The sequence below is a fragment of the Triticum aestivum genome, chromosome 7D (assembly GCF_018294505.1).
Source record: "Triticum aestivum cultivar Chinese Spring chromosome 7D, IWGSC CS RefSeq v2.1, whole genome shotgun sequence".
NCBI classification, from domain to species: Eukaryota; Viridiplantae; Streptophyta; class Magnoliopsida; order Poales; family Poaceae; genus Triticum; species Triticum aestivum.
In genome coordinates this window covers 584,631,022-584,657,435 of record NC_057814.1, presented here as the reverse complement: position 1 = coordinate 584,657,435, position 26,414 = coordinate 584,631,022, and the positions used below count along the sequence as shown (strand labels likewise).

The window sequence follows — 26,414 nt, the reverse complement described above, 5'->3', positions numbered from 1 at the left end:
GGCAGGCGGGATGGGCGCGTCGGGGCCGCGCTCGCCGGCTGCTGCAGGGGCCGGAGGAGGCCCTCGCTCGTCGGAGGGAGGAGGAGAGGAGAGGAGCGGGCGGCGCGCGCTCGGCCGATCCCGTTCGGGGGGCGCGGGGCGGCGGGGGTGGAGTCCCGCGGGGTCGGGGCGGCGGCGTCGAGGCAGCGCAAGACCACAGCGGCGGACGGCGTGCAGGCGCGGCGGACGGAGGGGGCGGAGCAAGGGGGCGGCGGCGTACGGTTGGGGTCGAGTGGGGGATCTGGCTTGGGAGGGAGGGAGGCCACAGTGCGAGGGGAACAAGTACGTCGATTCTAATGGCGCACCTTCCCTTGGTGCGCCATAAGTACGTCAACTCTAATGGCGCACCTCCCCCTGGTGCGCCATTAGAATTTGGTTTTACTTACTAGCCCGACTGGTCAGGTTATATCCCACCTAACCCTATCTCCATCAGAACACGCCCACTAGCCCGACTGGTCAGCACGCAGCGCACACACTAGGAGGTCTTGGGTTCGATTCCCAGGCTCCCCAATTTTTATTTTTATGCATTTAAAATGTTGTTTGATATTTATTTGTGTTTAAATATGTTCAAACTTGTTTAAATCATAACAGTAATATTTTTTTTTATAAAAACAGTAATGATTTTTTAAAAAATATCATCAAATTTGTTATTTGAAAATATAATCAAATTTGCTTTTTTTGCAAATTTAGTTGCATTCATTTGTGACGGTGGAGCGGGCCGGGGAGGGTGCGGGGGGTCGTCGGCGACGGCCAGTGGAGCGGGGGAGGGTGCGGTGGGTCGTCGGCGACGGTGGAGTGGGGGAGGGTGCGGGCTGGGGGTCGGCGGCGGCGGCCGGTGGAGCGGGGGAGGGTGCGGTGGGTCGTCGGCGGCGGTGGAGTGGGGGAGGGTGCGGTGGGTCGGCTGCGGCGGCCGGTGGAGCAGGGGAGATGGTGCGAGATCGAGTGTCCATGAAATTTAAAAACATTCATGAGTTCAAAAAGTGCCCATGAAATACAATCGAGAAATGAAGGCTACAATTTAAATACAATCGATCTTAGCTAGCTATCTGTTCACAATCTTCTTGCCCTTATTTTTCGTAAATGGAGTTCTTCTCTTGAACGGACGTCCTTTAGGTAGGGTGGTCCTGCTTCTTCTTGTGGTGTATGCTGATACTTCATCGTCGTCGTCATGTTCCATCTTCGGGTCGCCGTACTTGTCGAAGTCTTGCTCATTGGCGACTCCATCCATTCCGATGATCTTCCTTTTGCCTCTCCTCACGACAACACGACTGGGCTTTGATGGGTCGGTAATGAAGAAGCATTGGTCCACTTGGGAAGCCAGTACCCATGGCTCATTTTTCGCGGTGACGTTCGCGCCTGCGGTCTTGGATTTGGCTTCGGGTATAACCATGGTGGTGAAATACCGGTCTTCTTTTATGACGCTCTTGGCCCATCTGACACGGAACATCGGGACCTTCTCTCCAGCGTAGCTCAGCTCCCAGATCTCCTCGATCCTTCCGTAGTATCTGTCCTTGTCGTTACCGGTGTAGGATTCCATTGTTACCCCGGAGTTCTGATAACCATCGCTCTTCATGTCCTTGTCCTCGGTGTAGAATGTGTAGCCGTTGATATCGTACGCCTCATACGTCATCAGGTTGTGCTCGGCGCCCTGTGACAAGGCGAATATGAGTTGTTCTTCCGCGGAAGAATCCTCATGTAAAGGGTACGACAGAAGCTTCTGCTTGAACCAACGCGTGAAACATGAGTTGTGCTCTTTGATTATATCTCCGTCCGTCCTCTGTTGGCCTCGGTCATTGTACGTCTTCTCAATAAACGTTTTGTGCTCTACCACCCAAGGATCGACCACGTCTATGTGTTGTAGCGCGACTAGGTTTGCTCTTTCAAAGTCGGCGAGTCGACCATCGAAGTCGACATGCATTTCGCGGCGACCCTCACGGTGACCCCATCCAGCGAGCCTGCCGAGGTGCCTGTTGACGGGCAGACCAACGGGGTTCTCGATGCCTAGATAATTCGTGCAGTAGGAGATGCACTCTTCGGTCAGAAAGCCCCTGGCTATGCTTCCCTCTGGACGTGACATGTTGCGAACGTATCCTTTGATGACACCATTCATCCTTTCGAACGGCATCATGCTGTGCAGGAACGTCGGCCCGAGTTGGATGATATCCTCCACGATATGGACCAGCAGATGCACCATAACGTCGAAGAATGCGGGAGGGAAGTACATCTCAAGCTCGCATAGTATCACCACGATCTCTTCCTGTAGCCTTCTGAGTTGCCTCACGCCAACCGACTTCCGAGAGATGACGTCGAAAAAGTTGCATAGGCCAAATAGCGTTTCCCGGACGTGCGCGTCCATGATCCCACGGATTGCAACTGGAAGTATCTGCGTCATCAGCACGTGACAGTCGTGAGACTTCATCCCGCTGAACTTCTGCTTCACTGAGTCTAGGTATCTGCTTATCTTCCCCGCGTAACCGTAAGGAAGTTTTACTCCTACGAGGCAGGTGAAAAACTGATCGATCTCCTCCTGACTTAGAGTGAAGCACGCGGGAGGGAAGTCATTTCCGGTCTTCTTGGCCTTTTTGCCTTTGCGACGACTTTCCGTGTCCTGCTTCGTCTCATCATCATCATCATCATTAGCGTGAAGCTCCTCCCTGATGGCCATTGATTTCAAGTCTGCCCTTGCTTTTGGCCCATCTTTGGTCTTCTCTGGCATGTTGAGCAGGGTACCAAGCAGACTCTCGCACACGTTCTTCGTGATATGCATGACATCAAGGCTGTGAGGCACACGGTGGATCTTCCAGTACGGCAAGTCCCAGAAAACAGACCTCGTTTTCCATACCTTCAGCAGTGGCTCTGGCGCCTTTCGCTTCTTTCCCGGCTCTGGCGCCTTTTGCTTCTTTCCCGGCAGTGGGCAATCTTTCCATTTTTTTCAACAGCTCGTCTATTTCCTCGCCGCTCCTCGTACGCAGGCGTCTTCGGGGTTCGGTTTCACCATCGAACAATTCCTTGTGTTTCCTCCACGGGTCATCGTCGCGAAGCCACCTTCGATGTCCCATGAACACGGTTTTCGAAGACTCGAGATCTCTATCTAGCTGGTGATACGTTGTGTCATCCATGCACCTAACGCATCCAGAAAATCCGTGGACCACCTGCCCCGCGATATATCCGAAACCGAGATAGTCGTGCACCGTCGTGAGCAGTGCGGCTCTCATAGGGAAATATTCTTTCTCTGCGGCGTCCCACGTATTGGCTGGCGTTTTCCACAGCGTGTCTAGCTCCTCTTCCAGCAGCCCCAGATATAGATTGATGTCGTTCCCTGGTTGTTTCAGCCCTTCAATTAGCATACTCATGTGAATGTACTTCCTCTTCATGCACAACCAGGGGGAAGGTTGTACATCCACACAAACACAGGCCAGGTGCTATGTGTGCTTCTCTGGCTGCCAAACGGATTGACTCCATCGGTGCTCGCGCCCAGCACGATGTTCCTTGGATCGTTCCCAAATTCTGGGTGTTCGAAGTTCAACGCTTGCCACTGGCTCCCATCCTTAGGGTGACTCAGCATCTTGTCTTTTTTATTTATCTCGGATCATTTGCGTCATCTTCTCGCTTCTTCTCCTCCCTATCCGCGTGCCAACGCAGAAGCTTTGCTACCTTAGGGTCCGCGAAATACCGCTGCAGACGAGGAGTGATCGGAAAGTACCACACCACTTTTCGAGGAGCTTTCTTCCTCTTCTTGTATCGAGTGACGCCGCACACCGGACATATGGTAGACTCCGTGTGCTCGTCCCGATAAATGATGCAATTGTTCATGCACACATGGTATTTCACGTGCGGTAAATCCAGAGGACACACGATTTTCTTCGCCTCCTCGAAACTGGTCGGGCACTTGTTCCCCTTGGGAAGACGTTCGTGCCAGAATGACATGTTCTCGTCGAAGCATGCGTCGGTCATTTTGTGCTTTACCTTCATCTCCAGAGTCATGAGCGTTACTTTCAGGCGGGTATCCTCGGGCCTGCATCCTTCATACAATGGAGTAACCGCGTCTATCTCCAGTTGATCCAGCTTGGCTTTCTCTCGGGCGGCAGCTCTTGCGTTATCCGTCTGCTTGAGAAGCAGCTCTTGAATATGAGGGTCCTGCACCCAGCCCATCGATGGTCCATCGTCGTCTGCTCCGCCGGCATCTTCATCTTCATGATCACGCCCTTCGTCTGCACCCGCATCTTCCTCATCATCATGTCCGGCATCTTCTACATGATGACTGTGTACAGCATCACCGTCGTGATCATGTCCTGGAGATTCTTCGTCTTCTCGCCCGCCCGAGCCGCGGTGGTTGTCTTGCTGCCCATCCTCATTTCTTGCCCGACCCCCATGGACGACTTCGTAGTCATCTTCATCACCTTGCCACCGATAGCCATCCATGAAACCACGCAAGAGCAGGTGGTCCCGCACCTGCCCGGAATCCGGGTCCGCAATAAGGCTCTTCAGCTTGCATCTTCGACACGGACATCTTATCTCCGTCTCGTTCTTTTCAAGCATCTCGGCCTTCGCGGAGCTCAAAAACCTATTCACGATGCCTTCGGTCATCGTGCGGACCATGGTCGCCTGCGGGGTAGAGCAAAACGATATTTTAGAACCAAGAAAAAATTTGGCATGACTTTCCCTAAAAATAGGACCAAAAAGAATGCATAGTGCCAAAATTCTCGCCGAAACGGAAATGAATCAACATTCCGGCAAAATATTGGCAACTATCGCATTTCAAATACCGGTACCTGCAAACACAAACATATATGCAACACCACAAACATATGCAACACCACAAACATACATAGATCTAGCTAGGACATAAAAAGTGCATGTGCACGTTGTTGGAGGGAGAACAACATAAAGATAGCTTCCCCCTTACTTACCTATCAAAAAAAGGGGGTTTAACCACGTAATTTGGATGAATTTATGATGCAAATGAGGTGAGGAGGAGGAGGCAGCCGAGACAAGCTTGGAGGAGGGAGGAGAGAATGAAGTGGGGAAAGTGAGTGGGTAGGTGTGGCTGTCCAAAATATCTAGCTCGTCCCAGGTTACTAATGGCGCACCACCACAAAATGCGCACCTGGGAGCAGTGCGCCATTACTAGCTTAAACTAGTAATGGCGCACTGCACCAGGTGCGCCATTAGTAGTTTTGCAAAAAAGTAAAAAGTAAAAAAAATATTGTACTGGTGCACTGTGTTGCTAGTGCGCCATTACTAGTTACAACTAGTAATGGCGCACTGTGTCATGGTGCGCCATTAGTATGTCTGGCAAAATAAAAAAAATTGTTACTAATGGCGCACCGTGTGTCCGGTGCGCCATTAGTGTATTTCACACTAATGGCGCACCAGCACATGGTGCGCCATTAGTGGCCATTCCATCTATAGCCCTTTTCCTAGTAGTGCCCCTCACGGACGGCGGCGCCGCCGGCACCTGGAGGGGGGAAACGGACGCGTCGGGTCTACACGGAGGGGATCTTGCTGTGGGTCTGGCCCGGATGTTGCTCCAAAGTGTTCCTATGGGCTGACCTAACACAACCGGGTGGAGAGTTCCACTGGTCAAAGCCCGTCCGTGTGAAGTCAAAGGGTTAGATCTCCTGGTCTAACGCTACAGGGTTAGGCGGGACGGGGCCCCTAGGGGGTAGCAATGCCACCGGAGCATCGCACCGGGCCCTCATACATGCAGGGTGGTGTCGTGGCATGTCCGAAGAGGCGGCACGCGTCTCCGGGGTGTGGCCCCCCTCACGGACGGCGCCGCCGCCGGCACCTGGAGGGGTGAAACTGACGCGTAGGGTCTCCACGGAGGGGATCTTGCTGTGGGTATGGCCCAGATGTTGCTCCAAAGTGTTCCTATGGGCTGACCTAACACAACCGGGGGGAGAGTTCCACTGGTCAAAGCCCGTCCGTGTAAAGTCAAAGGGCTAGATCTCGTGGTCTAACGCTACAGGGTTATGCGGGACGGGGGCCCTGGGGGTAGCAATGCTACTGGAGCGTCGCACCGGGCCCTCATACATGCGGGGTGGTGTGGTGTCATGTCCGAAGAGGCGACACGCGTCTCCGGGGTGTGGCCCCCCTCACGGACGGCGCCGCCGCCGGCACCTGGAGGGGTGAAACGGACGCGTAGGGTCTCCACGGAGGGGATCTTGCTGTGGGTATGGCCCGGATGTTGCTCCAAAGTGTTCCTATGGGCTGACCTAACACAACCTGGGGGAGAGTTCAACTGGTCAAAGCCCGTCCGTGTAAAGTCAAAGGGCTAGATCTCGTGGTCTAACGCTACAGGGTTAGGCGGGACGGGGGCCCTGGGGGTAGCAATGCTACCGGAGCGTCGCACCGGGCCCTCATACATGCGGGGTGGTGTGGTGGCATGTCCGAAGAGGCGGCACGCGTCTCCGGGGTGTGGCCACCCTCACGGACGGCGCCGCCGCCGGCACCTGGAGGGGTGAAACGGACGCGTCGGGTCTACACGGAGGGGATCTTGCTGTGGGTTTGGCCCGGATGTTGCTCCAAAGTGTTCCTATGGGCTAACCTAACACAACCGGGGGGAGAGTTCCACTGGTCAAAGCCCGTCCGTGTAAAGTCAAAGGGCTAGATCTCGTGGTCTAATGCTACAGGGTTAGGCGGGACGAGGACCCTGGGGGTAGCAATGCCACAACCCATAGGAACACTTTGGAGCAACATACGGGCCAGTCCCACAGCAAGTTCCCCTCCATGTAGACCCGACGCGTCCGTTTCCCCCCTCCAGGTGCCGGCGGCGGCGCCGTCCGTGAGGGGGGCACACCCCGGAGACGCGTGCCGCCTCTTCCGACATGCCACCACAACACCCCGCATGTATGAGGTCCCGGTGCGACGCTCCGGTGGCATTGCTACACCCCCAGGGCCCCCGTCCCGCCTAACCCTGTAGTGTTTGACCACGTGATCTAGCCCTTTGACTTTGCACGGACGGGCTTTGACCAGTGGAACTCTCCACCCGGTCGTGTTAGGTCAGCCCATAGGAACACTTTGGAGCAACATCCGGGCAAAAGCCACAGTAAGATCCCCTCTGTGTAGACCCGACGCGTCCGTTTCCCCCCTCCAGGTGCCGGCGGCGGTGCCGTCCGTGAGAGGGGGCACACCCCGGAGACGCGTGCCGCCTCTTCGGACATGCCAGCACACTGTACGGCATGTATGAGGTCCCGGTGCGACGCTCCAGTGGCATTGCTACCCCCCATGGCCCCCGTACCGCCTAACCCCCCAGGGTCCTGGTGTCACGGGCGTCGCACCGGGTACCGGGTCCCATACAGACGGTAAACTAATCATTGAATTGATTAAAAACTCCGGTATTCATCATTGAAAATGTACTATCACTGTGAAACCTTTAGTGCCCGGGCACCGGGCCGGCTGCCCGGGCACTGAAAGTTTCACAGTAATTGTCCACTTTCTTCATATAAGTCTAATGAATACCGGAGCTTATAACGAATGGATTAGTGAACAATTTAAACAGGTCAAATTGCTTTTCCCTCTGCGAGGTGGGACTATTTCTTAAAAAAATTATGGTTTGCATATATGCCGACGGCCTAGCCGTCGGCATAGGCCTCCCATCTATGCCGATGGCCGGGCCGTCGGCATATGTCCACGTTATCCACTCCCCCTGGGCTGCTGACATGTGGGCCGAGCCTATGCCGACGGCCATGCCGTCGGCATAGGGCCAACCTTATCCCCTCGGCTACCCTCCTCCTCCACTCATTTCTCTCCCTCACCACACCCGACCCCGACCCCTACAGCCACCGCCCACCTCCTCCGCCGCCCGCCCTCCCCGCCCCGACCCCGGGCCGGCAGCCCCGCCCCGACTCCGGGCCGGCCGCCGCCTCCCCGCCCCGACTCCGAGCCCGCCGCCGCCGCCCGCGCCTCCCCGCCCCGACCCCCCTCCGGCCTCCCTGCCCCGACCCCCCTCCGGCCGCCCCGCCCCGACCCACCTCCGGCCGCCCCGCCCCGACCCCCCTCCGGCCTCCCCGCTCCGACCACACGCCGGCCGCCCCGCCCCGACCCCCCGCCGGCCTCCTATAACACCCCAAAATTTTTGACCTTGTTTTATTAATTAAAATTTTGCCAGGAAATTAAATTTTTCTGGATTTCTCTTTTGATTTCAGAACCTCTCTTTTCTTTAATATTGTGGAGTTTGACCTCAAGTGGAACTTTCCAAAAGTATTATTGGACCTGTATACTCTCTCAATAAAACAATTCTTTATCAGTGGATTTATTTGCATAATTGTTTTTCCTGAGTTTTATTCTTTTAAAATGATCTTTCAAAAATTTGGAGCCTCTTTTGCACTGCAACCATTTGATTAATGCATTTAAAATTTTCACCAAAATTTGGGGATGTCATGTGATGTTCCCACATCACTTTTATGCAAAAACATCTTTTGGTTATTGGAGATTTTGAGCTCTACATCAACTTTTCAAATCTGGTCCAGTAGGTATTTTTGCACTACAACCTATTTAAATATTTCCCTGTAAATTCTTCCAAGTGTTTGGAGATGTCAGTAGATGCTTATAACTCAGCTTCATGCAAAAACCCAGGGATGTTCTTTGAAAATTTTGAGTGAATCAACCTCATTTTCATTCTGCTCCAGTTTGGTGATATGTACTGCAACCCTAATTTATTTTGCTCTGGTGCCCATGAGCTTTTTCCTACTTATAGTCCTCCCTACCAAACCCTTAAGTCCAGGAGATTGGACCCATTGGAGTATTTTTAGTGCATGCAATGATAGCTTTTAGTTTCTGCCCAAAACTGGTTTTCTCAGAAACTTGCACTAACAAATTTCTGTTTTTGCCAAACTAACCTTACCACCTTCTTTGGCTACTAAAGAGACTAGGATCTGGAGCTTTTGGCCACCCCAAGAGTTGCCTAGATGCCCATGGCATTCTGTCAAACACCCTGTGTGCAGGAGCAGTTTTGGCATGTTTTCTAGTTTGCACTGTGTACTTAATCCACTGACCCAGCAACCTTGTCCACTAAGATCCTAGCTACTCCTAACCTAGGTCTGCTAATTGCCAGCCTCACCCAAGCCCTATGGCACGCTTTGGCATTTGGCCGAACAGTTGGCGTGCGCGCTCTGGGTGCGCCTAGAGCGCACGTTTTGCACGCGCGCGCACCGAGCCGCCGCGTCGCACTGCCGCCCTCGCCGCGTCCCACCCCTGGCCCTTGCTCACCTGCAGAGCCACGCCCTGCCCTCGCCCTCTCGCCAGAACCCTCCAAGCCACCCCTGGCGCCCTACAGCGCCGCCGTCAGGGCTCTGCCATGGACGGCGCCGCCCAAGCCACCCGCGCGCGCCAGCTGCCCCTGGGAACAGCCCGAGCTCATCCACATACTCGTCGGCACGCGCTCCTCGCCGCCACGTCGCCCTGCAGCTACAGAGCGACGGTCGCCGGCGTTCTTATCCACGGCCGCCGCGGGATCAACCTCGAACGCCTATATAAGGGGACCCCGAGCTCGACCAAGCCCTCGGGCAACCTCGTTCTATCCCCCTAGTGCCCCAACACCCAGCAATCGACGTCGGGAAGCTTTCTTCCCCGTCTCCGGCCAGTTCGGTCCCCGCCACAATCCAGTGCAATGCGTCGCAACCAGACCCTCCCCCATCCATCCAACACCACCACCCGTCTCCCCATGGTCTTGCGGAGCTGCCCAGCGCCTCAGCCTCGACCAAGGACCACTATAGCCCGAAGCCCCTTTTACTCCTGAACCACCGTCCGCCGTGGAGCTCGCCGCCAGTGACTTCCTCTGTCCCCACCTGCCTAGCGCCCACCGGGAGGACCGCCCTAGACTGGCGGATCCATCCCTGCCCTTGGGGCCCCATGGGGAGCTGCCGTTCGCCGACGGCGATCGCCGGAGTCCCGCCTCCGCTCGGGCAGAGAGAGAGGAGGGAGAGGGGGACTAGTCAAACCTGACCAGTGGGCCCCCTGGACCCAATGTCAGTGACCCACGCGCCACCCACGCTGGCTTTAGTGGAAGCGCAAAGTCCCGAGTACGTCTCCTCTGCTTCGAAAGCTTATTCTGTATCAAAACGTTTTCTTTTTCTGGTTTTATTAAAAACAGAACTTTGACTGGCTATATCTTTTAAAATAAAACTCCAAATGAGTTGATTATTTTTCCTACCTCTCTCAAATTTCATCTAGTTTATTTTAAGATTTATTTCAAAAATATTTGGGACAACTTTTTGTACTGTTTTTGAAATATATTTTATTTGCATATTTTTCAAAATAGGAAATGGAGAGAGAAGAAAACTTTCAAAAAGTTTTGGAATGCACACTTCCTCTCCACAACCTAAAGGCAAGCATTCTGAACTCTGGCATAATATTTTTGTGTGGTGTTTTGGTACGGTTACGACACCCCTTGACTTGGAGCATACGTTATTTTTTAAGTGACGATAAAGTCATACGCATGAGTGCATATTGGAGATGCTTTGCTGTTAGTAATGGATATGCTGGTGATGGTAATCATCCTCGTAAGCTTCTCATGCATACCGGAAGTAAGTCGGGAAAGTCGCGGTCTTGGGTAGACACGAGCTTCTCCCTAGTTCCTCGTTGAGACGAGTATGTCCGGTATGGTATGGTGAGGCTTGATGAGTGGTGAGTTTATCTGTTAATGGAAACATATTTGTCATGCTAAGAATACTTGGACCTCCTGAGTCGGCCGTAGGTCGAGTCTTGTTCAGTAACTCCCCCTACTTGTGTCGTATTACCACTTGTCCCTGCCGCAGGTAGGGTACGGTTCAGTAAGTTGTCAACCCCGTCCTAGCACACACCGTACAGAGAGGCCATGGTGGAAGATACCGGAGGCCTCCGGTAGGCATGCCACCTGGTCCGGGGGCATGGGTGTTTCCGGTTGGGACCGAGAGGGGGGCACCCCTTAGAGCGCGCGATATAAATTTGATCCCATGCTACGTCGAGGTTGTAGCCTCCCCACTTAGAGTTTTGCTTGACAGGTGTCGTGGGTGATTCCAGACACCGGTAAGTTAAGCTGGTGTGTGCAGGGCAGGCGTGTTTTCAATTAAAAGGCCGTAGGAGGAATTAGTCCCGATGGACTAAATAAATCCGTTACTCGTGGGTAAAGAGTACACCCTCTGCAGAGGTTAAATCTATTCGGATAGTCATGTCCATGGGTAAGGGCTACAGTCTGAGATGGGTCTAGTAACGGTCTTCGGATGGAGAAACGGCTAAACTAGAACATAGTAACGGTCTTCGGATGGAGAAACGGCTAAACTAGAACATAGTAACGGTCTTCGGATGGAGAAACGGCTATACTAGAACATTGGTTATGACCTATGACATATGAGGACTATGTTTATTATTATTATGGACTAACCATTTACATTATTTGAATTATTAAGTATCCCTGGGACGGTTCTACCTCCTGGATACTCACTGCGATTATTATTTATAAGCCCTTTATGTGGCGTCGCTCAGACGCCCGACTGCGGCATGCTTGTTATTTATTTATTCTTTATAAGCCCTTTTTGTGGTGTCGCTCAGACGCCCGACTGTGGCATGCTTGTTATTTATTTATTCTCTATAAGCCCTTTATGTGGTGTCGCTCAGATGCCCGACTGAGGCATGATTTACCTTATTATCCTTTCGAGGCGTCGCTTCAGACACTCGATCGGTGCATTCTAATTTTACTCCCGTATTGCATATTCATATTTTACCCGCATGCATACATCATGGACTTCGTTCTTTCGTGACAGACGTTATGATCATAGAATATTTCGGAGCATGATTACCCCTTGTTATATTATACCCGTGTTCATAATGTTTGCGAGTACATTCAAAAGTACTTACTGGCTTGTCCCTGGCTATTGTCTTGGCCAGATTTCTCGCATGGTGATAAGCATTGCGATGACAGCCCCGGAACCTGTGCAATGATGATAGCAGCCTCGCGAAGATAGGAGTTATCCTGGTCAGCTGTTCCTGTGGGGAAATGGAGTCCCATAGACGCAGTTGAACCACAAACCGCTTCCGCCATCAACCACTAGAAACCAAGTGTTGTACTCATAGGCCACAATGGTCTTGTACTACATATTTTGTACTTTGCTTGGAATTCTTGTATCAAGTTGGTGCCTCATCAACTAATAGTAATCCTGGGGCTGGTGAGCACAAAGGCCATTTTCTGGGAATTTAATATCCCGAAAAACCCGGTCCTGACAAACTTGGTATCAGAGCCAGGCTGACCATTGGCTAATCCTATCTTAGCCAGGTCAATAAACCTAGGTTAACCAGCCCACCAGACCTTAACCTAACCCCGGCCAAGCTTCTCGCGTAAGATAGCCACACAGTGACCCCGACGCTTTTGGCAGTCGGTGCCCAACCTATCAGCCTAGCCTGTCGATCACGCGCCAGTGACCGACACCTAGCATGTCTCATTCGCAAGCGTGCGAAGGAAGACTCCATCTCCTTTTTCTATAAAAAGGGCATGCTAGCCTCAACCCAGCACAGCACAGCCTCTTTCCCAAACCAAGCCACGATGCCTGGCCCCATTGTTCACAATGAGACCACAGCCACCAACCTTGGAGGTTTTGTGACCGTGCTCGCAAACCTCACCCACCGTGCCTATGCATTAGAAGAGCCCCCAGAATATGTTGTGTACCAAGGACTCATGAGCAGTGAGAGCCGTCAGTTCTGGGCCACTGTACACATCTATGGTAGGGGTCTATCACCAGAACGCCCCTACAGGTTCACTGGAAGGACAACTTCCTTTGAGCCACAAGCCATCCAACTGGCAGCTCGAGAAGCTATAGTTCAACTCCGGCACTTGTCGCCCAGAGTTAACTGTCGCTCGTTTTACTACTACCCTAACCGTAACGGGTATGGTAGGCCGCCCCAGGTTGCCAACGGAGATCACGAGACGGATCCTGCACTATTGCATCTGGTGCGCTATGTAAGTGCACTAGAGGAACTGTTCGATCAAATCACCCTTGATCTGATCGCAGCTCGTGGAGAACTGGTTCGCCGAGCCCCGGCGAGAGGAGAAGAGGAGCCCGACGCCGAAAATCCAGTCGTGCTGTTCGGACACCCAATCGAGTCCTTGCGGTCTGCCCCAGCCATCGGCCAAAATACCTTGGTGTCCCCAGAAGTGCTTCGTCGCCTTTTGGGAACACACTCCAACGGGGTTGTGGCCAACAATCCCCGCGATGGTCATCATCGCAACCCCGACCCTGCAGCCCCTCAACCTCATCCGGCTAATCCCGACGGTGAAACCCGTGGAGAAGCCTCGACGTCCTCAAGGCCAGCCCACTTAAGACATTAACGAAGTTGACTAAGTCGCTCGAGTAGTAACGAGCCTTAATATTTCTGCGCCTTGTAATTGTGTGATCCTGTATCACCATTATTAAGTGATGTCTGTTTGTGCGCCCCTACTTTTAAATAGTAGCCAGGCATAAGTACGTCAGTGTACAGTTACATTTTTTTTATTCCGGGCGCAGCTACCAAAACCACCCCGACGACACCCACAATATGCGTCACATTTATGAGATATGAGTATCTGTGGCTTTGACCCCGACCCCAAACTAGTTAGCCTTCACCACGGTAAATAACCCAGCCACAATGCTATATAAAAGGCCACCTCGTGACCTTGCCAAGTGCCCCTCACCTTGTGCGCAACACTCACAGCCATTTCTTTGCCATGCCGACCCCCAGTATTTATCTAAGAACTCCAGACGCAACCCCGGGTAGTTTTGTTAAATTACTATGGGACTTTACCTGCAGTACCATGAGTGCCATCCATCCACCCCAGTACGAGTTGCTCAAATCGAGGATCACCCCTTCCACCTCGAAGTATTGGGCACTGGTGCACATCCCTTCCGCAAACCCAAACCAAGACCCAACGGAAGTTTCCTTCGTGGGGAAATCCATGCCGACTCCGCATATGGCCATAGAAGCTGCTGCGTACGAAGCGCTTGCTCGTCTTCGATTCGCGGTACCCTATGCCAGCGAACGAGGGTATTATTACTTTCCGAGTCGTGCAGCACCCGGAGAAGTAGCATCTTTTCTCGGTGGGCGAATTGAGAGAGATCCGGTACTGGCCAACCTTGCCCAGTATGTTATCGCTCAGGAACGTTTGACTCAGCGGGTAATGGGTTATCTCCAGAGCCTCGCTGATTTGAATCCTCAGATCGCCATCGGCAGACCACTGAGGCCCGACCAGGAGAGACGCATTCATCGGCTAGTCAACCCGCTTCCCCCGATAGAAGAAGAGTGTGCCCCTGTACCAGAGATGTTTTCTCAGGACCCTGTCCTTTTGTCGTTTTCCTTGTAAACGTCATAGCTATGTTTATTTGTGTGTTGCAGCTTATGATTGTACCCTCAGTTTGTGCAATGAGCAAACTCTTGGTTTCAACTAATGGGAGTATTATTTTTAAAACAACCCTTAGCAAATCTCGAGGACGAGATTTTTCTTAAGGGGGGTAGTGTTGTAACACCCCAAAAAATTTGACCTTGTTTTATTAATTAAAATTTTGCCAGGAAATTAAATTTTTCTGGATTTCTCTTTTGATTTCAGAACCTCTCTTTTCTTTAATATTGTGGAGTTTGACCTCAAGTGGAACTTTCCAAAAGTATTATTGGACCTGTATACTCTCTCAATAAAACAATTCTTTATCAGTGGATTTATTTGCATAATTGTTTTTCCTGAGTTTTATTCTTTTAAAATGATCTTTCAAAAATTTGCAGCCTCTTTTGCACTGCAACCATTTGATTAATGCATTTAAAATTTTCACCAAAATTTGGGGATGTCATGTGATGTTCCCACATCACTTTTATGCAAAAAACATCTTTTGGTTATCGGAGATTTTGAGCTCTACATCAACTTTTCAAATCTGGTCCAGTAGGTATTTTTGCACTACAACATATTTAAATATTTCCCTAAAAATTCTTCCAAGTGTTTGGAGATGTCAGTAGATGCTTATAACTCAGCTTCATGCAAAAACCCAGGGATGTTCTTTGAAAAATTTGAGTGAATCAACCTCATTTTCATTCTGCTCCAGTTTGGTGATTTGTACTGCAACCCTAATTTATTTTGCTCTGGTGCCCATGAGCTTTTTCCTACTTATAGTCCTCCCTACCAAACCCTTAAGTCCAGGAGATTGGACCCATTGGAGTATTTTTAGTGCATGCAATGATAGCTTTTAGTTTCTGCCCAAAACTGGTTTTCTCAGAAACTTGCACTAACATGTTTCTGTTTTTACCAAACTAACCTTACCACCTTCTTTGGCTACTAAAGAGACTAGGATCTGGAGTTTTTGGCCACCCCAAGACTTGCCTAGATGCCCATGGCATTCTGTCAAACACCCTGTGTGCAGGAGCAGTTTTGGCATGTTTTCTAGTTTGCACTGTGTACTTAATCCACTGACCCAGCAACCTTGTCCACTAAGATCCTAGCTACTCCTAACCTAGGTCTGCTAATTGCCAGCCTCACCCAAGCCCTATGGCATGCTTTGGCATTTGGCCGAACAGTTGGCGTGCGCGCTATGGGCGCGCCCAGAGCGCCCGTTTTGCACGCGCGCGCACCGAGCCGCCGCGTCGCACTACCGCCCTCCACGCGTCCCGCCCCTGGCCCTTGCTCGCCTGCAGAGCCACGCCCTGCCCTCTCCCTCTCGCCAGAACCCTCCAAGCCACCCCTGGCGCCCTACAGCGCCGCCGTCAGGGCTCCCTTGGCGGCACGCCGGCGTCGGCAGCAGGCTCTGCCATGGACGGCGCCGCCCAAGCCACCCACGCGCGCCAGCTGCCCCCTGGAAACTGCCCGAGCTCATCCACATACTCGTCGGCACGCGCTCGTCGCCGCCACGTCGCCCTGCAGCTACAGAGCGACGGTCGCCGGCGTTCTTATCCACGGCCGCCGCGGGACCAACCTCGAACGCCTATATAAGGGGACCCCCGAGCTCAACCAAGCCCTCGGGCAACCTCGTTCTATCCCCTTAGTGCCCCCAACACCCAGCAATCGACGTCGGGAAGCTTTCTTCCCCGTCTCCGGCCAGTTCGGTCGCCGCCACAATCCAGTGCAATGCGTCGCAACCAGACCCTCCCCCGTCCATCCAACACCACCACCCGTCTCCCCATGGTCTTGCGGAGCTGCCCAGCGCCTCAGCCTCGACCAAGGACCACCATAGCCCGAAGCCCCTTTTACTCCCGAACCACCGTCCGCCGCGGAGCTCGCCGCCGGTGACTTCCTCCGTCCCCACCTTCCTAGTGCCCACTGGGAGGACCGCCCTAGACTGGCGGATCCATCCCTGCCCTCGGGGCCCCGTGGGGAGCTGCCATTCGCCGACGGCGATCGCTGGAGTCCCGCCTCCGCTGGTGCAGAGAGAGAGGAGGGAGAGGGGGACTAGTCAAACCTGACCAGTGGGCCCCCTGGACCCACTGTCAGTAACCCACGCGCCAACCACGCTGGCTTTAGTGGAAGCGCAAAGTCCCGAGTACGTCTCCTCTGCTTCGAAAGCGTATTCTGTATCGAAACGTTTTCTTTTTCTGGTTTTATTAAAAACAGAACTTTGACCAAACTTTGACTGGCTATATCTTTTAAAATAAAACTCCAAATGAGTTGATTCTTTTTCCTACCTCTCTCAAGTTTCATCTAGTTTATTTTAAGATTTATTTCAAAAATATTTGGGACAACTTTTTGTACTGTTTTTGAAATATATGTTATTTGCATATTTTCAAAATAGGAAATGGAGAGAGAAGAAAACTTTCAAAAAGTTTTGGAATGCACACTTCCTCTCCACAACCTAAAGGCAAGCTTTTTGAACTCTGGCATAATATTTTTGTGTGGTGTTTTGATACGGTTACGACACCCCTTGACTTGGAGCATACGTTATTTTTTAAGTGACGATAAAGTCATACGCATGAGTGCATATTGGAGATGCTTTGCTGTTAGTAATGGATATGCCGGTGATGGTAATCATCCTCGTAAGCTTCTCATGCATACCGGAAGGAAGTCGGGAAAGTCGCGGTCTTGGGTAGACACGAGCTTGTCCCTAGTTCCTCGTTGAGACGAGTATGTCCGGTATGGTATGGTGAGGCTTGATGAGTGGTGAGTTTATCTGTTAATGGAAATATATTTGTCATGCTAAGAATACTTGGACCTCCTGAGTCGACCGTAGGTCGAGTCTTGTTCAGTAACTCCCCCTACTTGTGTCGTATTACCACTTGTCCCTGCCGCAGGTAGGGTACGGTTCAGTAAGTTGTCAACCCCGTCCTAGCACACACCGTACAGAGAGGCCATGGTGGAAGATACCGGAGGCCTCCGGTAGGCATGCCACCTGGTCCGGGGGCATGGGTGTTTCCGGTTGGGACCGAGAGGGGGGCAACCCTTAGAGCGCGCGATATAAATTTGATCCCATGCTACGTCGAGGTTGTAGCCTCCCCACTTAGTGTTTTGCTTGACAGGTGTCGTGGGTGATTCCAGACACCGGTAAGTTAAGCTGGTGTGTGCATGGCAGGCGTGTTTTCAATTAAAAGGCCGTAGGCGGAATTAGTCCCGATGGACTAAATAAATCCGTTACTCGTGGGTAAAGAGTACACCCTCTGCAGAGGTTAAATCTATTCGGATAGTCATGTCCATGGGTAAGGGCTACAGTCTGAGATGGGTCTAGTAACGGTCTTCGGATGGAGAAACGGCTAAACTAGAACATAGTAACGGTCTTCGGATGGTGAAACGGCTAAACTAGAACATAGTAACGGTCTTCGGATGGAGAAACGGCTATACTAGAACATTGGTTATGACCTATGACATATGAGGACTATGTTTATTATTATTATGGACTAACCAATTACATTATTTGAATTATTAAGTATCCCTGGGACGGTTCTACCTCCTGGATACTCACTGCGATTATTATTTATAAGCCCTTTATGTGGCGTCGCTCAGACGCCCGACTGCGGCATGCTTGTTATTTATTTATTCTTTATAAGCCTTTTTTGTGGTGTCGCTCAGACGCCCGACTGTGGCATGCTTGTTATTTATTTATTCTCTATAAGCCCTTTATGTGGTGTCGCTCAGACGCCCGACTGAGGCATGATTTACCTTATTATCCTTTCGAGGCGTCGCTTCAGACACTCGATCGGTGCATTCTAATTTTACTCCTGTATTGCATATTCATATTTTACCCGCATGCGTACATCATGGACTTCGTTCTTTTCGTGACAGACGTTATGATCATAGAATATTTCGGAGCATGATTACCCCTTGTTATATTATACCCGTGTTCATAATGTTTGCGAGTACATTCAAAAGTACTTACTGGCTTGTCCCTGGCTATTGTCTTGGCCAGATTTCTCGCATGGTGATAAGCATTGCGATGACAGCCCCGAAACCTGCGCAATGATGATAGCAGCCTCGGGAAGATAGGAGTTATCCTGGTCAGCTGTTCCTGTGGGGAAATGGAGTCCCATAGACGCAGTTGAACCACAAACCGCTTCCGCCATCAACCACTAGAAACCAAGTGTTGTACTCATAGGGCACAATGGTCTTGTACTACATATTTTGTACTTTGCTTGGAATTCTTGTATCAAGTTGGTGCCTCATCAGCTAACAGTAATCCTGGGGCTGGTGAGCACAAAGGCCATTTTCTGGGAATTTAATATCCTGAAAAACCCGGTCCTGACACCTCCCCGCCCCGACTCCGCGCCTCCCCGCCCCGACCCCGGGCCGGCCGCCCCGCCCCGACTCCGCGGCGCCCCGCGCCTGCCCCGCGCCGGCCGCCCCGCCCCGACCCTCTCGAAGGTGAAAATTTTATGTATTTTTTAGTGTTTTTAGTAATTTTGTAGCTAGTTAGATAGGTATTTAGATAGATATTTAGATAGTTAGATACATAGTTAGATAGATAGTTATATAGATAGTTAGATAGGTAGATAGTTAGATAGATAGTGAGATAGGTAGTTAAAAAAAATTGGTTAGATGAGATGCTATATGTTGCATATCTTGCAAAAAAAATTGGTTCGATGAGATGAATCAATGATTATGACGAATAGGTGATAATGATGATGATGAATATGTGATGACGATGATGAATATATTGTTAATGTTGTTAGTTTTTTTGCCTACATGATGCAAAAATAAATGAATGCATGTTTAAATGTTTTAAATATGCTCTATTAGTTGTGATGTTCTAATTTTTTGTCGCGATGGAATTTGCAGGCTTTGTGGTGTCGCATTTCATCGGAGTGACCGTTGTCCGACGCGTTGGTCCCCCTGAGCATCCCTCTGCTGTTCAACTACTTCCTCTACAGCCGAGGGTGAGCTACAAGTCCATCTCCTCCCTTTTTTCATATCACTAGATTTCATTCTCAAGTCACCTGGCGTAACCTAGGCGTCTCCCGTCCGAAAGGGTTGCATCGATAAATATGCATTCAATTGCATATTTATCACCGCAGCTCTTTCGGATTGTCCATCGTTTTCCACGGACAGCCCGAGGATGTGTAGATTGGGTATGTTCTCCATGTTCTACCCTGTTCCGAGACAGGATTTCGGCGGCGCCTCCCCATTGTTCTCCGGAGCACATTCTCCCGGCTATTTGCCGAGATGTGTATCTGGAGAATAGCGGGGAGGTGCTGCCGAAATTTTATCTCGGAACGGGGTAGAATGGAGAACGTACTCAATCTACACATCCTCGGGTGGGATTAGGACCCATCTTTACCTATTAGAGATGTAGGTGGATTCAATGCGGTAGAAACTGAAAATTTGATGTGATTAATTTATGTGAATCCTTAATTATGTTGTGTGGCTTGCAAAAAAGCAGAGGATGGCAGATAATCAGTGGATGTACAGTGGTTTTATCCGTCGGAATCGAGTAACATCAGAGTGGATCGCGAAAACCGATGTGTATTTGAAGGAGATATTCCGTCGTCCAATGAGAATTATCCCACCATGCCCCTATGCGAGATGTGCCAGACGTCACCGTAGAAATCAGATGGACATGAGTGAGCACCTTCGCACGCACGGATATATGCCAAACTTTGACATGCCGCCGATAAACATAGCCGAGCAGGACCGTGGTAGAGAGGAGGTGATGCGACAACGCATCGATGGATATGAGGACGACGGGGTCAGGGACATGCTAGATGATGTCATTGTTGCAGAAACGACAAATGCGACACCTTCATAGAATGAACCGGAGGAGCCGGAGGCAACCGCAAAGGCCTTCTTGGAGGTCTTGGCCTCGTCGAAGAAACCTCTTTATGCGGGTGCGAAAATATCTCAGCTGGATGCCATCTCGCAACTGATTGCAGTCAAGGCTGAGTACGGCTGTAGCCAGAAATGCTTCGAAGCATTCTTGGGAGTATGGGCTAACAGCCTCCCTGAGGGTCATGAACTGCCGAAAAGCATGTACGATACAAAGAAAATCATGAAGGCACTCTCTATGGATTATGAGAAAATAGATGTTTGCCCGAAGAATTGCCTTTTGTTTAGGCACGAGTATGCGGATGACAAGTACTATAGGCAGTGCGGTTCGTCTCGGTACATTGAGGTGGTCGGTGAGGATGGTGAGAAAAAGCAGCTAACCATCCCCATTAAGGTTCTTCAGTATCTTGATTTTATAAAAAGACTGCAGCGCCTTTTCATCACGAAGGAGTCTGCCAAAATGATGAAGTGGCACAAGGAAGGTATAAGGTACTTATCTGGCTAAAACACATTTTGAAGTTCACCGATGGTTATGCATCGAATATAAGTAAGGGAGTCAATCTTTCAACGGGCAAAGTGACCGGCCTGAAGAGTCATGACTACCATGTATGGATTGAGCAGATAATGCAGGTGATGGTTTGAGGCTATGTCCCCGAGCATGTCTGGCAAGTGCTTGCCGAGCTAAGCCATTTCTTCCGCACGCTCTGTGCTAAAGAAGTAAGTAAAGACGTGATTGAAAAATTGCATAAGAAGGCACTGGATTTGATAGTCAAGCTAGAGAAGATCTTTCCGCCAGGCTTCTTTACACCGATGACACATCTCATTCTGCACCTCGCGAACGAGGTATTGTTGGGGGGTCCTGTGAAAAATCGCTGGCAGTACGGCCCTGAGAGACAGAACAAGCATCTCCAACAGAAATGTGGAAACAAAGCTAAGATTGAAGCTTCCATAGCTGAGGCAGTTATCCTAGAGGAGGTGTCAGACCTCAGGACATCATACTATCCAGACCACGTTCCCCATCTGCATAACCAGGTGCCTCGATACAATATAGAAGAGCCGAAGTATCAACCCAGGCTCCATCTATTCAACGCACAAGGTGGGAGGGCTGGGGCCTCGAAACCTTATAACATGCTACGACAAGAGTGGGAGGACCTCATGTTCTATATCTTGCACAACATCAGGGAAGTTGAGGAAGTGTGGATGAGGTAATACCACTACACCATTCCTTTATGTCTTCCACATCATCATGTTCTATGTTCACTTAGTCCCGGTCTAACACCGCTTTTCTTTTTTTAGTGATTTCGTTCAAGAGGAATGGACGGGAATGAATCCTCCTACTGAGGCGGAGGCACTTACTCTTCTCCGTCATGGAAACCCTGGACGTAAAAATTTTGTTGCTTGGTTCATGGAGAAAGTAATTTTCCACACTCCCCTATTAAATACCTAGTTCAACATTTATTAGTTAACTAATGCACGCAACAATTTCAATTATACTTGTAGGGAAAAGATCTGAACATATCTATGGATGATGAATTGAGATGGGTTTCCATGGGTTTTGACCCTGCCGTCATGCATGTAAAAAGTATGATGTGAATGGGTATCGCTTCCATACAGAGGAGCACCAGAACAGCCGGCCTGATCCCAAAACTATAAATACCGGAGTGTACACCCCCAGTCAAAATTCAGTAGACTACTACGAAAGGGTACAAAATATATACGAGATTAAATTCCACCAGGGGCGCGAGACCCTAAGTCTGCCTATGTTCAAATGTCGATGGTTCGATCCGCGGGAGGGGGTAAAACATACGCCTTCCATTGGTTTGGTCGAAGTTAAACCATCAACCGTCTATGCCGGAGCCGATCTCTTCATTGCGGCTACCCAAGCTACACAAGTATATTATCTGCCTTACCCATGCCAGAAAGAGTACCTAAAGGGTTGGGAAGTTGTGTTCAAGGTGTCGCCACATGGTAAGCTACCGAACCCGAATGAAGACGATTACTACAACATTAACCCCATGACATACGAGGGAGTGTTCTATCAAGAGCAACCTGATGATGATGATGTGGTTAGAAACGATGACGCTAGACCATTGGGTGATGATGATGTGGATCCAAACGACGACGATGCACGGAATGATGGTGAGACCATTGTCAATGAAAATGACATACTTATGCTAGAAAAGTTAAACGAAGACGCTGACGACGAGGAAGAGCCTCCACCTCCGTCAGACAACGAAGCTGATATGATTGATAGTGACGATGAGACGGACCGAGAAAGAGGTTACAACAGTGATGATTCATATGGTTTCTAGCAGATGTACGTTTCAAGTCTTTTTTTCTATAGTTTAGGAATATGCCTTTTTATGCATTTTTATTAATGTGTTTATTATCATGCATTTTCCTTCATTTCATTAATTTACTAATTGCTTATTCTCTTTTCAATGCAGGTTCGTGGAACATGGGCTAGGGGAAGGCCGACGGCGTGGGTTTCCTATGCAAGGTCGTCAGCCTGCCTAGTCGGAGTGGTCGAGCACGTAATCCTCCCCCCCGGCTACTTGACGATGACTCCTCACAGGGAGGTCGAGGGAGAGGTGCCCCTAGAGGAGGAGGGGGCGGGGGGAGAGCCCCTAGAGGGCGAGGTGGTGGGGGGAGAGCCACTACAGGGGGTCGCGGCCAGAAAGAGCGCACCCTCACCGACTTAGGGGTGTTGTCTTCGAGGCCATCCTTTAGTGAGGTACCCTCCTCTAGTGAGGTACCCTCCTCTGGCGAGGAGGAGGAGGAGGACGAGGCAGGCGAGGAGGAGGAGGAGGTTCGGGATGGGGCCGAGGAGGTGGAGGAGGAGGAGGTTCGGGATGGGGCCGAGGAGGAGGTGGAGGAGGAGGACGAGGAGAAGGAGGATGAGGAGGAGGTTGGGGAGGGGGAGGCAGGCGAGGAGGAGGGTGGTGGCGGGGATGATGGTGGTGGTGGGGAGGGGGTTGACAACAAGGGGTGGCTGCGTGGTAACGCAAAGCTACCAAAGCAGGTTCCTGCTACTGAGGAGCAGAAGTGGCTCATTGAGCCCACAGGGAAAGAGTAAGTGCGACTTTATAATAATTTCATTATTTTGCTTGTCACATGCTCATTCCGGTTGTTATTTATTTTGCTTGTCACATGCTAATAGTTCATTCTTTTGCAGCAACTGGATATATTCTAAAGGGGTCCGTATTCCCAACGGCCTCATCACCGTCTTGCCGAAGTTACACTGGCTGGGGTTGTACTGTCCGGATCCAGTCAGGCACCCGGACCATCGGGTCTTGGCCACGAGCTGGGAGCACTGGGAAGCGGCCCTCCACGCGGACCATGGGACCCATGCCAAGGCCGTGATCACCACTTTCTGGGTGAGTTCTCTTTAGAAGCACAAGTCCATTCTAGTTTCATGAATGATTTAACTCATGGCTTCTTCCATTCTTGTTTCATGCATGATTGTAGAAATTCTATCGAGTTCTTCCGGAGCACATGGCCAGAGCGGACCAGATCGTGCTGCGCCAATGCAAGAAGAAGGCCCGCCAGATGCAGTACGAGGTGCGCTATGTGGCCATCTCGACATACCATCACGACTATCTTGGTGTGAAGATGACCAAGGAAGACGCGCGGAGGATGGGCATTACCTTGGAGAGGGACGAGTTCTTGAAGGTAAGTATAAAAGATTTTTCATTATGCTTTCATTACCTTGTGGTACATTTCACCATTTCGTGTTGACATGCCATTATGCTTTCATTATGTAGGTGTTACCAAATTGGTGTTATGGAAAAGACCAGTCCTGGGCGGCATTGGTGGATCTTTGGTGTGATGAGGCTGGAGCCTGGGCGGCTATGAGAGTCAAAAACAAGGCTAACCAAGGGAAGGAGGGAGTACATGCTCAGGGAAACCGAAACCACTGTCTCCACAAGGCAGTTAATGTATGACTAACCCCATTAAACATTCTTCTTCTTCTATTTACCATCACTTTCTTATGTATGACTAACCTCTGTTTGGTGGTGCAGGAGGAGAAACTGAAGCGGCCGCTCTCACACATGCAGGCATGGGAGATCGCCCATACGCGGAAGGACCCCAAGCCTGGCGAGCCCAAGTACTACGTCAAGAAGACCGCGCATAGGAAGAAGGCCTACTCCGATGGGTATCTGGCGTTACATCCTGACACACCTGACCCCATTGCGGCGGATCTGGACGAAAGGGTGGTGGTGGGCATGGGGCCGAAGGAGCACGGTCGGGAGGCGGTTCTCGATGCTGTGATCACTCCTACTATCTCCTACACACAGCTCCGTCGGATCGACCCGACCCTGAGCCAGCGCACGAGCACGCCCATGAGCGGTGCACCGTCACAGTCCCTCTTTCAGGAGCAGCAAATTGTAAGTATTTTCCCTTTTATCTTCATTGCTCACTTTATTTTCTGCATTTAGTAGTTTTATGAGTTTCATCATGTCATACTGTAGGCCTACATGGAGTACACACGCCAGGAGACCATGGCGTGGCACGACCGCCTTCATGCATACCATCAGCAGAGGGATCGCCAGATGCAGCACGCTTTTAGGAAATGGCGGCCGGCAGGTGTCCTCAATGGCCATCAGCAGAGGGTCCTCCAGCACAACCAACGTTGCTGACCTTTGAGGAGTTTGTGGCACAGAACGCTGGCCCCTCGCCGGTTAGTTCATCCCCAATCTATTCACTCAAAGCATATCATGCCTTTCAACACAGTCATATATCCCGTTAATATGTCTTTTCAACATCCAGGGAACCGGTGGATCAACCGTTGGCGGTGGTCTTCGCAGCACTCCCGAGTCACGGAGCCCGACCACTCCGATCCACGCAGGCGGAGGCGGAGGTGGAGGTGGTCTTGGCGGTTCCGCTGCCGCTAGCAGTGACGACCTGGGCTTCGGCGGTCTTGGCGGTGACGACCTCCGCGGTGCTCGACGTCCTGGCGCTTAAGCCTTTGGGTCACATTGTGGCGGTTCTCGATGCTAGGATACTTATATGCTTGTGATGTTTCTTATCTTATTGTTGTTTCTGAGATTCTTATATGCTTGGTGGTGATGATACTTATATGTTTATGCTTTGCGATGCTTCTTATGATGTGTGATGATGAATTTGTTGTATGATGCTGCTCCTTATTGTTACGTGATGCTGCTTCTTATATATGTTGTGTATATTCAAATGAATTGAGCTGAAAAGAAACAGAAAAAGGAAAAAAAACTGGACAGAAACTATGCCGACGGCCTGGCCGTCGGCATAGGCCTGGCGTGAGCTCCCAGTGGCCGACACGTGGCAGGTCTATGCCGACGGCCTTGCCGTCGGCTTAGTTTGAAACTATGCCCCAGGAGCGCCCAGTTTCTGACACGTGGCATGTCTATGCCGACGGCCTAGCCGTTGGCATACTATGCCGACGGCTAGGCCGTCGGCATAGACTTGCCCCAGGAGCAACGGCTTCTCGCAACGTGGCGAGAAGCCATTGGTCAACACTTGACGGCGGCCGCCGTTAGGCGACGACGTTGCCGACGGCCAGGGCCGTCGGCATGGATGTACGGCCACCGTCGGGATAGGGGCTATGCCGACGGTCATCCTGGCTACGCCAACGGATATGTTGCCGACGGCCCTATGCCGACGGGGACCGTCAGCATAGGCCTATCCCGACGGCTAGTCAGGGCTATGCCGACGGCCCTGGCCGTCGGCATAGGGTGCGATTCCTGTAGTGGTGGCCGAGTCCTACGGCGGCAAGTTCGCCGTCACCACCGCCCTCGCCGCGCTCAAGGCCATCCGCCAAGGACGCCTCCACGCCAAGCTTGGCGGTACAGCCAATATCTTAGCAAATCCATTAATTGATGATTAATGAGCTAGCAGCATGCTGCATGCATCTAATAATAATAATATCCATTAATAGATTTTCGGTGTATACTAATAATTGTACGTACTAACCATTCATGCAGGTGTGGCCCTCGGGGATAGCTGGATTTCACCCGAGGACTCCGTGGTAAGTCTAAGTAATGAGATAGCTGTGGTTGCAAAAATCAATCGAGTAACTAATTAACAGAGTTACTCCCATATATTTACTGGATTCTTGTGGATTGGTTTACTGGATGCAGTTGTCGTGGGGGCCGTTACTGTACCAGCTGTCCCGGATCGACGAGAAGGGGCTGCAGCAATGCAACAGGTTAAAACATTCCAATTCTGC

General features: G+C 51.0%; 1 protein-coding gene across 1 annotated transcript in view; it reads left to right on the top strand.

The window, feature by feature from the left end:
* LOC123171349 (serine carboxypeptidase-like 51) overlaps positions 1-26,414 on the top strand; it is a 36,866-nt gene that overhangs the window by 8,668 nt on the left and 1,784 nt on the right. Inside the window, exons 5-7 of the mRNA XM_044588885.1 lie at positions 25,920-26,031; positions 26,170-26,213; positions 26,326-26,393. Of these exons, the coding sequence (XP_044444820.1) occupies positions 25,920-26,031; positions 26,170-26,213; positions 26,326-26,393 (224 nt within the window). The remainder of the gene's footprint in view (positions 1-25,919; positions 26,032-26,169; positions 26,214-26,325; positions 26,394-26,414) is intronic.